This window comes from Microtus pennsylvanicus, chromosome 4, assembly GCF_037038515.1.
Source record: "Microtus pennsylvanicus isolate mMicPen1 chromosome 4, mMicPen1.hap1, whole genome shotgun sequence".
Taxonomy (NCBI): Eukaryota; Metazoa; Chordata; class Mammalia; order Rodentia; family Cricetidae; genus Microtus; species Microtus pennsylvanicus.
Genome location: NC_134582.1, coordinates 45246167 through 45260308, shown reverse-complemented (window position 1 = coordinate 45260308; position 14142 = coordinate 45246167). Strand labels below are relative to the sequence as shown.

The following is a 14142-nucleotide window of genomic DNA, read 5'->3' as shown; positions in this document are numbered from 1 at the left end:
AGAGAATTCATGTTTGTAACTTGAAATTTGCCCAAATTACTTGCTTTTAAGGACATCAGAGAATCCTGACCAAGTTTAGTGCCTGTTTGAGTTGGTGTGACTGTAGGAGGTAGAGCTCTCTCAAACCAAGAGCAAAGGATGAGCTCCTCCTGGAGCATCATGATTGTGGGCAGACTTTACATCGTACCAACAATCAGTAGGTGTACATCACAAAACCGGGCAATATAAAGAAGACCAAGAGGAGAAAACATAACACAATGATCTAGAAGATGCATTGCCAGAATAAAACAACGTCATCAAACTAAAATGGTTAATATTTTTAAAAAAAGGGATGACTGAGCAAATAAATAGACAATTGATATTTAAGACTCAATGTCAATTCTGTAACAAAAACATATATTTCATAAAGCTACATGAATGGTAAAAGTTCACGGAAATATAAAGGGATACAGAATTAATGGATGGAATGCATGTCTATATGAAATACATGAAATTATTGCAAGACAGATCTTTTAATTCTTGAAGAGATGGCTCAGCAGTTAAGATCAAGTGGATCTCAGTCCAGTTTTCAGCAGCCTCCCCTTGCCGGGGGGTTACAGCTGCCTTCCCTCCAGCTCTCAGAGAGCCAACACCTCTTCAAAGACGTTCACACTCTTTGGATATTTATTCACATACACATTAAAAATAAACATACTTAAAAAGGAGACTTTCATCTCTGGAGTAATGAAGACAACAGAGTGTTACGTGACCATCGGAGAGAAACTGGAGCACTGGGGCAGACCTGCAACCACCCTGATTCAGGATAGCGATAACCATCAGAAGAGGGTGCATCTGTTTGCAACATGATGTAAAGGAAATCAAGAGCTCCAACTTAATTCATCCAACACATATTTTAAATCAATAGGTTTATACAGCAAAAGAAAGCATTCAAAATATACACATATTGTATCTTGAAATTAAGAAAATTTAAAAGTACTAAACAAATTTTTAAAATGTATTGCCAGATCAAACTAAACAAGATGTTTTATTGATCAAGTCACAATATCAACAAAATTCAAGGCATCGTGCGGGAAATATTTAACCATATATATCTGAAAAAGAGGTTACACAGATTATACAAAATACTTCTTCATACCAACAAGCAAACAAATAGAAGCCCCATATCAGAAATAAACATGCTCCTCCCAAGACTCTATCCTGAGGTCAGTCAACAGAAAAGTGTGCAGACAAATGAATTTAGGTGTGAAGTCACCAGACAAACACCAAAACAGAGACTACAACACTAATGTTAACAGGAATAGGAAGCAACCGGAACGCTCAGGCTTTGGGGATCTTAGTACACTACACATGCAAAATGCTTATCTTTTCAAGGAGCAAAGTAACCAAACAATAGCAGTCTTGGTTATCTTGGACTTTTGCCTATCTTATTTTTATCTAAACTGAACTAAAAAACGTTATAAAAGCTCAATAGGTTATACAATTAAGATTTTGTCCCTTTCTGGGTGTATGTTATCTTACAAACATCTATAAAAAGCATAAATTAATTTCTCTATGCATCTATTTTCTTTAGTTTCTTGCACAAAATCAAATTATAAATCTACACAAGAAACCTGATTCATCTACTTGGTACTCTTATGACAAAACGTTAATGACATCTTAAGTTGTTCTAAAATTTATACTTACAACCAAAACATAATTCAGGAAAAAATCATATTTAGAATTTCCAGTTGTTAAGAACTGAACTTACAGTTTAGGCTGCGTGTGTAATTAAAAGGACATTGAACCACATCACAGTTCAAATTTGGAAACAAATTTGAAAATGAAATGCATGAACAAATAAGGACGCTTGGTGGCGCTGCAGGCTAAGATTCTGAAGAATGAGCTCTGCAGCCGCCCAGGACGCCATCTCTTTAATCTGTGAACCAGTACTTTGGCGGCTGTTTGAGGGAGAAGATAGTAAGAAAGGTGTCTGGAGAATTTGGGATGAAGGCGTCTTTTTAATCAGATTTAGTTCAATATTTTTACGAACCCCCATTAGTGGACTATAATCGACTTGAAGAAGCAGCACCCTCTGGACTACATCTGAACAATGGAGACAGCTCTAGCAAAATCACCAGAGAAAAGGCAAGTCATTTTTCTTACTATATTGTTGCTTTTGTGGGAGGCTGGTTCTGAGGCAATTAGATACTCCATGCCAGAAGAAATGGAGCCTGGCTACCTGGTGGCTAATCTGGAAAAAGATTTGGGGCTCAAGGTGGGGGAACTGGCCAAAAGAGGGGCGCAAATCCATTACAAAGGAAACAAAGAGCTCTTGCAGCTGGATGCAGAGACAGGGAATTTGTTCTTGAAGGAAAAACTAGACCGCGAGGAGCTGTGTGGGGCGACAGAACCCTGTGTGCTCCACTTCCAGCTCATACTGGAAAACCCTGTGCAGTTCTTCCAAACTGACCTGCAGCTCACAGACATAAATGACCATTCTCCAGAGTTCCCTCACAGGGAAATGCTCCTAAAGATCCCAGAGAACGTCCAGCCAGGGTCTGTGTTTCCTCTGAAGGAGGCTCAGGACCCTGACATAGGCAGCAATGCTGTTCAGAACTACACAGTCAGCCCCAACCTCCACTTCCATGTCGTTACTCACAGTCGCGCTGATGGCAGGAAATACCCAGAGCTGGTGCTGGACAGAGCCCTGGACAGGGAGGAGCAGCCTGAGCTCACTTTAACCCTCACTGCTGTGGATGGTGGGTCTCCTCCCAAGTCTGGAACCACCACAGTTCGCATTGAAGTCGTGGACATCAATGATAATGCTCCCCAGTTTGTACAGTCGCTCTATGAGGTTCAGATCTCTGAGAACAGCCCCCTTGGTGTGTTAGTTGTGGCAGTTTCTGCCAGGGATTTAGATGTGGGACCTCATGGGAGTGTAGCCTACTCTCTGTTTCAAGGTGGTGGAGCTTCTCTGCCATTTGTTATAGACGAGGTCACAGGAGAAATTCGTCTGAGAGAAGAGTTGGATTTCGAGGTTACTAGCCAGTATAACATAGAAATCGCAGCCGCGGATGGAGGAGGCCTTTCGGGGAAATGCACTGTGGCTGTACAGGTGTTGGATGTGAATGACAACGCCCCTGAGCTGACTATCAGAAAGCTCACCATCCCTATCCCAGAAAACTCCCCGGAGACTGTAGTTGCTGTTTTCAGTGTTTCTGATCCAGATTCTGGGGACAATGGAAGGATGGTGTGTTCTATTCAGAACGATCTTCCATTTCTCTTAAAACCCACTTTCAAGAACTATTACACTTTAGTGACAGAGGGGCCACTGGACAGAGAGAACAGAGCTGAGTATAACATCACCATCACAGTCAGCGACATGGGCACACCCAGGCTCACAACCCAGCACACCATAACAGTGCAGGTCTCTGACGTCAACGACAACGCTCCTGCCTTCACACAAAGCTCCTACACCCTGTTTGTCCAGGAGAACAACAGCCCCGCCCTGCACATAGGCACCATCAGCGCCACAGACTCAGACTCAGGCTCCAATGCCCACATCACCTACTCACTGATGCCCACCCACGACCCGCAGCTGACCCTACCCTCGCTCATCTCCATCAATGCCAACAATGGGCAGCTGTTCGCTCTCAGGGCGCTGGACTATGAGACCCTGCAAACTTTCGAGTTCCACGTGGGTGCCACAGACCAAGGCTCGCCCGCGCTCAGTAGCCAGGCGCTGGTGCGCGTGCAGGTGCTGGACGCCAACGACAATGCGCCCTTCGTGCTCTACCCTCTGCAGAATGCCTCTGCGCCCTTCACAGAGTTGCTGCCCAGGGCAGCGGAGCCTGGCTACCTGGTCACCAAGGTGGTGGCTGTGGACCGCGACTCTGGCCAGAATGCCTGGCTGTCGTTCCAGCTGCTCAAGGCCACGGAGCCAGGACTGTTCAGCGTGTGGGCTCACAATGGCGAGGTGCGCACCTCCAGGCTGCTGAGTGAGCGCGATGCACCCAAGCACAGGCTGCTGCTGCTGGTCAAGGACAATGGCGATCCTCCGCGGTCTGCCAGTGTCACTCTGCATGTGCTGCTGGTGGATGGCTTCTCTCAGCCCTACCTGCCTCTGCCTGAGGTGGCGCGCGACCCTGAGCATAATAAGGACTCGCTCACTCTCTATTTGGTCATTGCCTTGGCATCTGTGTCTTCGCTCTTTCTCTTGTCTGTGCTGCTCTTCGTGGGGGTGAGGCTGTGTCGGAGGGCCAGGGCAGGCTCTCTGGGTGGATGTTCTGTGCCTGAGGGACACTTTCCTGGTCACTTGATGGATATCAGTGGTTCGGGAACCTTGTCCCAGAGCTACCAGTACGAGGTGTACCTGAAAGGAGGTACAGGAACAAATGAGTTTAAATTTCTTAAGCCATTATTTCCTAACCTTCAGAGCCAGGCGGCTGCTGAAGAAAGAGAAAATGCTGAAAGAGAAAATGCTGTTGTGCGCAATAGTTTTGGATTCTATTAGAGCGATTATTTTGAAGTGATGTTCACCTCGTTTATCATAACTAACCCTGATGTAGAGTACAGAGAGACATCTCCTTGAGATATAGGTTTAATTTATCCTTTCATTTGTTCAAGTTTCGTCCTATAAGAGAAAGTTTAATTCTACTTCATTGTGTTTGTTTATATTTCCATGTCCTACCAATGCATGCTGAGCTCCTTTTTCGCTCTATTTTTTCTCTTTTTTAGAACTAGTACTTGCCGTAACAAATTAGAACTTTTTTGTTAGTGGAGCCTTATTTTGTTTGGTTATTTACATAGGGTCTTGCTGATCTGGCATGGCTTTGTACAGATTGATGGAAAGTTCATGGTGATCAGCCTGCTTCTGTTGCCCTAAGTGTTGGGATCATGAGCATACATCAATAGGCTCACCTGTGGTGAAGTTTGCCTTAATAAAGATCAAATATTGGTTTATTTTCTGTGCATTCTGGCCATTGTCTTCACTGTCTACTTGATGCTAAGTTGAAAGTGCAAGCTGATTCGCGGCATTCTCTCGATTTAAATCATTGTTAACAGAATGGCCATAAACGATGTAGTGAACCATATCTAAGAAAACATGGTACAATGGAACACTCTTCTATGGACAGTATTTTTTTTTGTCCAGTCTTTAAAAAAGTTAAGCCTTTAACTCAAATTATTACATGCTGAAGAAAACTCTCAATGTTCAGCTAATTTTGTTTTCACCAAATAAGAACAGATCATGCCATTAGTGCCCCAGGAAAATAAAGCATTACTATCACCCCAGGTGCCACATAAATGATCCTTTACAATGTCTCTTGGCCCAAATATCACAAACATTCTGACTTCCAGTTCTGTGGTCTTGCCACTTTGGGGTCTATGTAAGTTCCTTGTTCTGTTCCAGCTCCTCTGTGTCAAGCTTCTTCCATTCTATATTGTTATTATGAAATGTATGCATAGCACTGCTTTAATGTGGTTTGTTATTATTGATATAAATTATTCTGGCTAAGTATGCCACATTTTATTAATATATTATTCATTTGTCTTAGCATAAGGTTTGGTTGTTTATATAATATTATGAATATTCTTACATATATATTTTGGCTAGATGTACATTTGCATTTGTGATGGACATTCATTGCTCGAGGGTAGAGCTGTCTAAGTAAACTTTATACTTCCAACGAGGTTTCCAAACTAGTTGTACTAACTTACACGACAAGTTGCAATATTTGCATGTACCACTTTGTCCCTATTATTTCCAAATCCTGGTTTCATTGGCAACCATTGTGTTTGTGTCTACAATGCAGGTATGTTTGGACCAAGACATTGGTGGAGGTCAGAGGACCATCTTGGGCAAGTCTTCCACCTTATTTCAGTCAGGGTCCCGTTGCTGTTTTCTGCCTAGATGGCCCCAGAGATTCTAGAGATTCTCTTGTGACTGCCTCCTGTCTCCATAAAAGAGAACTGAGAAATATAGATGTTTCTGCCTTGGGTGTCTAGTCCTATGTGAGTTCTCAGGATTAGAACCAGGGTCTTCACGCTTGTGCAGTCAAGAGCTTTTGCCCATCAACTTCCCAGCTCAAAAGCACTTTAAAACCTTTTAAAAGTTCCTTTTAACTAACTTGTTTATTCCTAAGAAATGCTTTTAATTCCCGTCAACTGAATTGTTAGCACCCCAAGATTAATATATTTAAGCACTGGTACATATGACCATAAAAGCTGGTACTATTTTAAAAGGACTTTATAACGTCTCTTTTTGAGGAGTGATTTTATCCTGTAGTCCTGGAACACCTGAAAATCATTATGTAGACCAGACTGGCCTTGAACTCACAATGAGATCCTCCAGCTTCTGCCCCCAAGTGCTGGGTTTAAAGTTGTGTGTCACCACGTCCAGTAGAGATAAACCTTCTAATGAGACTGCTATATTACAACATGTAGTTAAGCTAGACCTTAATTAGAAGGTATCTGGTGACTTTAACAAAAGTTTAGAGAGGAATAAAGGTAGAGCAGAGAGGAGGAAAGAAGGGAGAGAGAACACAGATGTCAATCACATGATGATACCAGAAGAAGAAAGCAATCTGTGAGGAAAAACCAGAAACCACACAATAAAATTATCCCTGCAAATCCTTTCATCTTAAGCTTCCAGATTTTAGAATAGTGAATAAGTTCACTTAATCTAATTTCCCAATTTTGTGTTGTCAGCCTTAGTCCACTACATATTTTTCATAATCTTTATTCTGTCACAATTGCTAATTACATACACTAAGTAGCACACTTAACACGATCTCAAGTTTCCATTCTGAGAAATGTCACTGCATTGGTTATTGCTCTGATTAAACCAAAGCTTCTTTTAGTGTTTCATTAGTAACAGTTCATTTTTAAAATGAATTTAATGAATAGCATTCTTTTTCTTTTACACCTGTTTCATCCTAAAACTTGCCAACATCCCACAGTTGTTAAGATGGTCAAGGTTGGTAATTTTTAATTTCTGCAAATGTTGCCTTAAGAAATGGGTGTAATTGGGTCAGCTTGGAGCTCAGAACTAGGGGAACCCTACAGAAAAGGAAGAGGAAAGAATGTAGGAGTCAGAAGGGATGGAGGACACCCTGAGAACATGGCCCACTGTATTAACCAAGAAGGGCGCATATGGGTTCTCAGAGTCTTAAGTGCCAGGCACAGAACCTGCAAGGATCTGCTCCAGGTCCTCTGTGTATGTTATGGCTGTTAGTTCGCTGTTTTGTGAGACTTGTAAGAGTAGGTGGGGTGTCTCTGACTCTTTTGCCTGCTCTTTGGACCCTTTCTCTCTTACTGGGTTGCTGTCCAGCAAAGTAGATAGGAGAGCTTTTGCCTTGACTAATTGTATCTTGTTTTGTTGTGTTTGGTTGTTGTCTCTTGGAGGCCTGTTCTTTTCTGAAGGGAAAGTGGGGAGTGGATCTGGGGGAGAGGGGATGTGGGAGAAGCAATGAGGAGTGGAGGGAAGGGAAACTGTTCAGGATCCATTATATGAGAGAAGACTCTAAAGGGGGCCACAGAAAAGCAAGTATTTGCTGGCAGCAGAGCAGAAGGGAAATCCTAAAGGATTCAAGGTAATGTTTTAAATCTAAGTGATGTTTATGTAGAAGTTTATCTCATTTCCCCTTTTTGTTAGACATTTCTCATGACAACAATGTTTATCTCCTTGTGTATACATGTTTGGGGAAGTAAAATCAACTCAATTCTATTTAAAAGAAAAAGAGAGCAAGCAGTGATGCACTCTTCTCTGAGGATCTTACATAATTCTCTGTAAAATGTAATTTCTATAAAATGGAGTCTTTTGACACTCTCAACAGGTACGTTTTGGGAGTAATATCAAGATACTAACTTTCTCACATAAGTACCAATGCTTTTTTAAAAAAAATTCTTTGCCTTGATTGAGTTCAACACATGCTGTAATGCTGATAAAAATTTGTTCTGATGTCAGGAATATTCTGTAAGCCACACTTGAGGACACCTGGTGCTACTGTAGCCCCAGAGAGTGAACAAAGGCTTTGGGACATAAGTATGTCATTAAACTGGAGTCAGAACTCAGACCCTCCCATTGTTCATCAGATCTCCCACTGCTGGGACAAAACGTGAAAGAAAACAAGGGAGGAAGTGTTTGTTTTGACCCAGGGTTTCTGTTCATCATTGAAGGACCAGCGCCCATCAAGGTGGTGAGAACCTAGAGTAGAGATTGCTTACCTGGTGCTCTTTCTCCTTTTCCTGCTCTGATTCTGACTCCAGTCTATGGGGTGGTACCACCCACACGCAGTGCGGGCTTCTCTCCTCAGTCCCCTCTAGGGAATCCCTCATAGACACTGAAGGAGATGAGCTTTACCAGTCTTGTCGGTGGTCCTCCAGCCAACCCAACCAACAATGACTGACACCATTCAGAAGGAACATTTAGAAACTATCTCGAGATGGCAAAACCCATCCACAGTCTTTATGGATGTTGATTTTACTCCATGAGTTCCATTTATTCACAGGCTCAAGGAATGTCCGCACTCAGTAGTGGTTTTCTGGTAAGCCCTGGAAGAGTGGGATATTGATGTTCTCATTCTCTTTGTTCCACTGGATGCGCACATGTGATTTCTAGCCATAAGATGGTTTCAGCAATCAGATTTAAATTTGATTCATTTCACTTAGAAGTTTTTTTTAATATATTCTAATTTCCCGTCTCCTACTGTCTTGGGTCTTATGTGAAGTAAAGTTTTCTTGACCTTAATAAAACTCATCTTAAATAAATGCAAACTCCATCAGAAATCAATTATATCTAACACATATTAAGTTCTTGAATGTGTACTCACTCACATTTTAAATGATATTTAAAGACACTTTCCAACTTATCTGCTCAGAAAAGGGCAAGAGAGTAACATATTCTGTTATAGTCTAGCTGTGATGTTCAGTCATTGGATTCCATGGTATAGTTAAATGCAACCCCTTTCATGTTATCTGCATTTCTGTTTGCTGTTTATTGAGATGCAGTCTTTCTTGTTTCATGCTTGCTATCCTCCTGTCTCAGACCTCCACGTTCTGGCATCACAACTGTGTGCCACTGTGCGTCCTTGAATGTCATTTTCTGCATCGTGCCATCTCTTACAATAATTTTGGTCTTCAGTCAAAGTGGCATGAGGACATCGTGTCGAATGAAAAGTTACAGTAAAACACATGGATCTCCAAAACCATGACCAAGTCTACTCACTTAGAAATAAAATTAAATCTTAAACGTTCTCATGGCAAATAGCAATTGCTCCTAATTCCCATTTTAAATTATTCATTTTGTTTAGATATTCCTATCACTTTTTGGCTACAGTTTTCTCCTCAATAGCCTTATGATTACCATTACTGTTCTCACGTGGCCTAGTAACAAAGTCTGTTGTTCATGCCATTGACGAGTCATGTATTTTAGGGAACTCAATGTTTAGTTCAACATTTATGTTTCTGACCAACTTTTGCGTTTTAATAATTTGTTGGTGTGCTTAATGGGACAATTAAAGAGTGTTCCTCATAAACTCATGACTTTGTAGAACTCATCAGAGATCAGTTGCACTGTTAAAGAATTCATAGCTGATTGTGGGAAGCTTCCGTGTCCAGAAGAGTGATTCTTAGATGTTCCTTAACATCAGCAGTCAATTTGACTCAAGATCTAGAGTGAGCTTGAAAACCAACTTACAAAACAGAACACAGGCATGCACCCTCAAGCAAGACCCCTAATAACTCCTTTACACTGTCATTTTGAGAAACACTGACTCAACTTAAAAGTCTTTGTAATGCTTAGATTTGTATAAAAGTCTTCATAATGTTCTGTCGGTGTTCGGTGTTTGAAAATATCTCATGAAGTTATTGATTTGAACGCATGGTGGCGGTGTAGGCTAAGAGAACGAGTAAGAAGTCTTAGGGAAGCCCCGTATCGCCTGGAAACTGAAGCAAAATAAGGAACCATTTGCTACTGCCGTTAAGACAAAAGCACTCCGGAGAAGAGGGGTCACCGGGAACGTTTAAGACCAAATCCAAAAATTTCACAACAGAGACTTTCCGGAAGGCCAAAGTTACCTCCGTGATAAAGAGCTGAAAGGGATTTTCCCTCCTGCATCAGTAGAGATGCCACAAACAAAGGCGTGGTGCAAGACGAGGCAAGTGATGATTTTAATTGCATGGATGCTTTCGTGGGAGGTGGATTCAGAATCAATTCACTATACCGTGCCGGAGGAGACAGAAAGTGGCACGTTTGTGGCCAATTTGACTAAGGATTTGGGACTAAGGATGGGAGAACTGGCTGCTAGGGGCGCCAGAGTGGTTTTCAAGGGGAACAGACAGTATCTGAAGCTTGCCCCACAAACCCAGGATTTGGTGCTCAATGAAAAGCTGGACCGGGAAGAGCTATGCGGCTCCACGGAGCCTTGTATGCTACCTTTCCAGGTATTACTAAACAATCCTTTGCGGTTTTATCAGGCGGCACTGAGAGTTATAGATATAAACGACCACGCCCCAGAGTTTCCTGCCAGAGAGGTGCTCCTTAAAATATCAGAAATGGCTGAGCCAGGAAAGATACTCCCTTTGAAAATGGCACAGGACCCAGATACCGGCAGTCACAGCATTCAGAGCTACACTGTCAGCGACAACCGTCACTTCCACGTGCTCACTCGCAACCGCAGCGATGGCAAGAAGTTCCCTGAGCTAGTGTTGGACAAAGCATTGGACCGTGAGGAGCAGGCTCAGCTCAGACTCATGCTCACTGCGGTGGATGGCGGGTCTCCCCCCAGGTCAGGGACCACAGAGATTCAAATACTTGTCTTAGACATAAATGACAACACTCCGGAGTTTGCTCAGGAGCTCTATGAGGTCCAGGTCCCTGAGAACAACCCCATTGGTACACTGCTTCTTACAGTCTCAGCGAGAGATTTAGACACGGGATCCTTCGGAGAGGTTTCTTATGCCCTGTTTCAAGATGACGATGTTAACGAGCCTTTTGTAATAAACTCAAAGACAGGAGAAATTCGACTGAGGAGCGCCTTGGATTTTGAAGCGTTTCAGTCCTACCATGTGGGTGTTGAGGCCGTGGATGGCGGTGGGCTAACAGGAAAGTGCTCTTTAGTCGTGCAGGTATTGGATGTGAATGACAATGCCCCGGAAGTGATCCTATCCTCTCTCAACAGCCCCATCCCTGAAAATTTGCCAGGTATCATAGTAGCAGTGTTCAGTGTTTCAGATGCAGACTCGGAAAATAACCAGGAGGTTATGTGTTCCATAGATGACAATCTTCCATTTCTTCTAAGACCATCCGTGGAGAATTTCTATACTTTGGAAACAGATAGGGCACTAGACAGAGAGAGCCGATCTGAGTACAACATCACCATCACAGTCACCGACATGGGCACACCCAGGCTCACAACCCAGCACACCATAACAGTGCAGGTCTCTGACGTCAACGACAACGCCCCCGTCTTCAATCAAAGCTCCTACACCCTGTCTGTCCAGGAGAACAACAGCCCCGCCCTGCACATAGGCACCATCAGCGCCACAGACTCAGACTCAGGCTCCAATGCCCACATCACCTACTCGCTGCTGCCCACCCAAGACCCGCAGCTGGATCTCGCCTCGCTCATCTCCATCAATGCTGACAACGGGCAGCTGTTTGCGCTCAGGGCCCTGGACTATGAGGCCCTGCAGGCCTTCGAGTTCCGCGTTGGCGCCACAGACCAAGGCTCGCCCGCGCTCAGCAGCCAGGCGCTGGTGCGCGTGCAGGTGCTGGACGCCAACGACAATGCGCCCTTCGTGCTCTACCCGCTGCAGAACGCCTCTGCGCCCTTCACAGAGTTGCTACCCAGGGCGGCAGAGCCAGGATACCTGGTCACCAAGGTGGTGGCTGTGGACCGGGACTCTGGCCAGAATGCCTGGCTATCGTTCCAGCTGCTCAAGGCCACGGAGCCAGGGCTGTTCAGCGTGTGGGCTCACAATGGCGAGGTGCGCACCTCCAGGCTGCTGAGTGAGCGCGATGCGCCCAAGCACAGGCTGCTGCTGCTGGTCAAGGACAATGGCGATCCTCCGCGGTCTGCCAGTGTCACTCTGCATGTGCTGCTGGTGGATGGCTTCTCTCAGCCCTACCTGCCTCTACCGGAGGTTGTGCGAGAACCCGCTCAGGATGAGGACGCACTCACGCTGTACCTGGTCATTGCCTTGGCATCTGTGTCTTCGCTCTTTCTCTTGTCAGTGCTGCTGTTTGTGGGGACGAGGCTGTGCAGGAGAGCCAGGGCATCCGCTCTGGGTGGCTGCTCTTTGCCTGAGGGCCACTTTCCTGGTCACCTGGTGGATATCAATGGCACAGGAACCCTGTCACAGAGCTACCGGTATGAGGTTTGCCTGGGGGGAGACTCTGGGACTGGTGAGTTCAAATTTCTAAAGGCAATTAACCCCCAATTTCCTACTTTGGAATCTGAGAGGAAAACAGAGGAAAGTCCTACACTTCGGAATAGCTTCCTTTTCCTCTAAATACTGTAGTGTAGTAGTAAATTCTGTTTAACCTTCGAAAGAGCTTTTAAGCTGAATGTGCATGCTACTGGTGTATGTTTGCCGAGGCTTATTGTATTACATCTTATACCAGTTCCTGGAACTGGAATCCGGTGTCTCAAGCATGTTAGGCAAAATCAACATAGAGCTAAATTGTCAACCTGTTTGTTTGTTTGTTTATTTTTTCTATTTTTGAGATGTGGTCTCACTCTGTAGACTATGGTAGTCTGGATCTTGCTATGTAGAACTGTCAGGCCTGCAACACAGAGAGACCCACCTGCCTCTGTCACCTTAGTACTATGATTAGAGACCTCAGTCATAATGTCTCATCTGGCTTGCCCTGTTGCTATTATTCATGAGATTGTACCCTTTTTTTTCAAGACATGGTTTCTCTGTGTAACCCTGGCTGGAACTAGCTCTGTAGACTAGGATGTCGTTGAACTCAGAGATCTGCCTGCTTCTGCCTGCCAAGTACTGGAATAAAAGGAATGCCCCACCACTGTCTTGTCAAATTTGTTTTTTAAATGGTCAGTTTCTGGAGATTCCACCAGCTTCTCAATTGCACTTCATAGCTGTATTTAAATTAGAGGCACTAACTTGTATTTGGCAACTTAAATAAAAAGTATTTTTAGTAAAATCTGAAATCAAATAATCTTTTAAATATATTATTATGTAAAGCCTTTGAGATTACACTTCAAACAAATGATTAAATTAATTGCTCTATCAGTGTGTAGAAATGTTTTAAATGTGAATGTTTGATATTACTGAATTTTGCAAATTTAGTCTCATTTGGTGGTAACTAGTTATCATGTGAATCTCTAAATATAAAAATCTAAGTGCTAATACACACACCTTAATTAGCCATAATTATATTTTAGTATATATCTTAGTAATTAGTGTATTTCTTAAATATAAATTTTACTAAACTATCAGTAATTTGTGAGCCTTTTGTAAGAACAGTGTGGTCTTTTAGCATCAAGGTATTTACAAATGCTGAATAAATATTTGCTGAACTGTACAACAGTCCTTTTTTTAAAAAAAACACAACACATTTTCTACAAAGTAATTCTAACATCCTCTCTACAACAATGTGATTTTTCCGATGAGTGGAGGTTTTCTTTTCATTACAATCATGTGAAATTTTAAACAATATTGCTTACTGAGATTGTCTTCTGTCCTTCAGCACAGCAACCATCTTTCTGCACACTCCACATTCTACTGCTGAGCATGAATTCGGGAGAGCACACTTTACCTTGCTTTTGTCGAAGGGTTTGTCAAATCCAAGTTTTACTTTCTCGAGTATCCCTATTTTCTCCCTCAGCATTCTCTGAACATCATTAACTACAAAGCCACTTGCTCTCATGGTCTTGTTTTGTGGGTTACACTTGCCAATATCTTATGAAAAAGGCTCCTTTCAAATTCCTATCAAAGGAAGGCAAATTATATTAAGGTGCTTGGTGCATATTTACCTTCAACCTTAATCAAGGTGAACTATAATGACCAAAGGAAGCATTTTCTCTTTGGGATTCTGGAATACTTGCCCTGTCCTTCAATAACCTCCTTTTTCTTAGGGGAGAGGGTTTTGCTTCTTTTTTTTTCAAGGCAGGGTTTCTGTGTGTAACACTTCTAGCT

The 14142-nt window shown here is 43.1% G+C and overlaps 3 protein-coding genes across 3 annotated transcripts in view; all 3 read left to right on the top strand.

The window, feature by feature from the left end:
- LOC142847810 (protocadherin beta-4-like) overlaps positions 1 to 14142 on the top strand; it is a 147546-nt gene that overhangs the window by 53862 nt on the left and 79542 nt on the right. The window lies entirely within an intron of this gene.
- LOC142847788 (protocadherin beta-6-like) lies at positions 1566 to 7377 on the top strand. The gene has a single exon (XM_075968834.1). It carries the CDS (start codon positions 2090 to 2092, stop codon positions 4490 to 4492), a length of 2403 nt encoding a protein of 800 aa, XP_075824949.1. The 5' UTR covers positions 1566 to 2089; the 3' UTR covers positions 4493 to 7377.
- LOC142847785 (protocadherin beta-6-like) lies at positions 7472 to 13525 on the top strand. The gene has a single exon (XM_075968831.1). The coding sequence runs from the start codon at positions 10105 to 10107 to the stop codon at positions 12490 to 12492; it is 2388 nt and encodes a 795-aa protein (XP_075824946.1). The 5' UTR covers positions 7472 to 10104; the 3' UTR covers positions 12493 to 13525.